The sequence below is a fragment of the Tupaia chinensis genome, unplaced genomic scaffold, assembly GCF_000334495.1.
Source record: "Tupaia chinensis unplaced genomic scaffold, TupChi_1.0 Scaffold141247_1, whole genome shotgun sequence".
NCBI lineage: Eukaryota > Metazoa > Chordata > Mammalia > Scandentia > Tupaiidae > Tupaia > Tupaia belangeri.
Window position 1 is genome coordinate 524,161 of NW_006201110.1, and position 1,017 is coordinate 525,177.

The window sequence follows — 1,017 nt, forward strand, 5'->3', positions numbered from 1 at the left end:
CCCCCGCCCCGCCCACACAGAAGCCGCGCCTCCCGCAGGCCCCGCCGCTCACCGGCAGAAGTTGTGCGCGCCCAGCCCCCAGCGGCCCTGGGGGTCGCTGGCGCTGCTGTAGCTGTGCTGCTGCGTCTGGTCCCAGTAGAGGCACGGGCGGCCTGCCCCGCGCGGGCCGGTGCGGTTCTGGTGGCCGCGGTAATCGGCGCCATTCACCTGGAAGCACTCGGACAGGCCTGCGCGGCAACGCGGGGCCTGGGGAGGTCCGCAGCGCGGCCGGGCATCCTCGTCTGCCGACGTGCACTCCCGACTGGACCCTCAGCCAGCGACTCCACACCCGCCCTGGCGGGAGCCCTCTGCCTGCTCAGCTGCCCCAGCACCTGCTCCGTCCCCTCCCCAGCATCGGGGCCCCGGGCCTGGGCCAGGAGACCGAGGAGGGGTACCATGGCCCGGCCGCGGCGTCCGGACTCACCTGGGCTGTGCAGGCTCCCCGCCGAGGCCCCGCGCGGCGGCAGTCCCGGGAGAAAGAGAAGGAGAAGGAGGCCTTTCAGGGCCCGTGTGCCCATCGCCCCCAAGAGAAGGTCACCCCAGCCCAACACGGCCCGGGCGGCCGCCGGAGTCGCCCTGGGGTCTCCCAGGCCACCCGGGGGGCGTTGTCCTCCGACCCGCTGTCTTCGTCCCACTCTGGGCGGCGCTCTCCGTCCGGGACGGAGAAATTTGTCGCAGGGGTCTGCCTTTCGGGGTCTCCGCCCGTCCCTCCCCGGGGGTCTCTCGGAGAGGACTATCTGAGCTGATTGGGGGCGTTCTCGGCTTCTGCCTCTCCGCTTCTGGGTGGCGCCTCGGCCTCCGCACCCACCCCCTCCTGCAGCGCCTGGCTTTCCGCGGCTCCCTCGCCCAGGTCTCTAACGCGCTGGCTCCTGTTCCCCGGAGTCCCTCCGCGGGTCCCTCCCTCCTGGGTTCCACCCCCTGGTCCCACCCAACCCCCCGAGGGAGGCCGGGGAGCCCCGCCCGGCAACGGGGCGGAGG

General features: G+C 73.8%; 1 protein-coding gene across 1 annotated transcript in view; it reads right to left on the reverse strand.

Annotated features, from left to right (window-relative positions):
- The window catches only part of KREMEN2 (kringle containing transmembrane protein 2), a 4,452-nt gene extending 3,548 nt beyond the window's left edge, over positions 1 to 904 (reverse strand). Inside the window, exons 1-2 of the mRNA XM_014581911.2 lie at positions 464 to 904; positions 53 to 227 (exon numbers count right to left, since the gene is read on the reverse strand). Coding sequence (XP_014437397.1) covers positions 53 to 227; positions 464 to 557 — 269 coding nt within the window. The 5' untranslated portion in view covers positions 558 to 904. The remainder of the gene's footprint in view (positions 1 to 52; positions 228 to 463) is intronic.
- Positions 905 to 1,017: the final 113 nt, after the last annotated feature.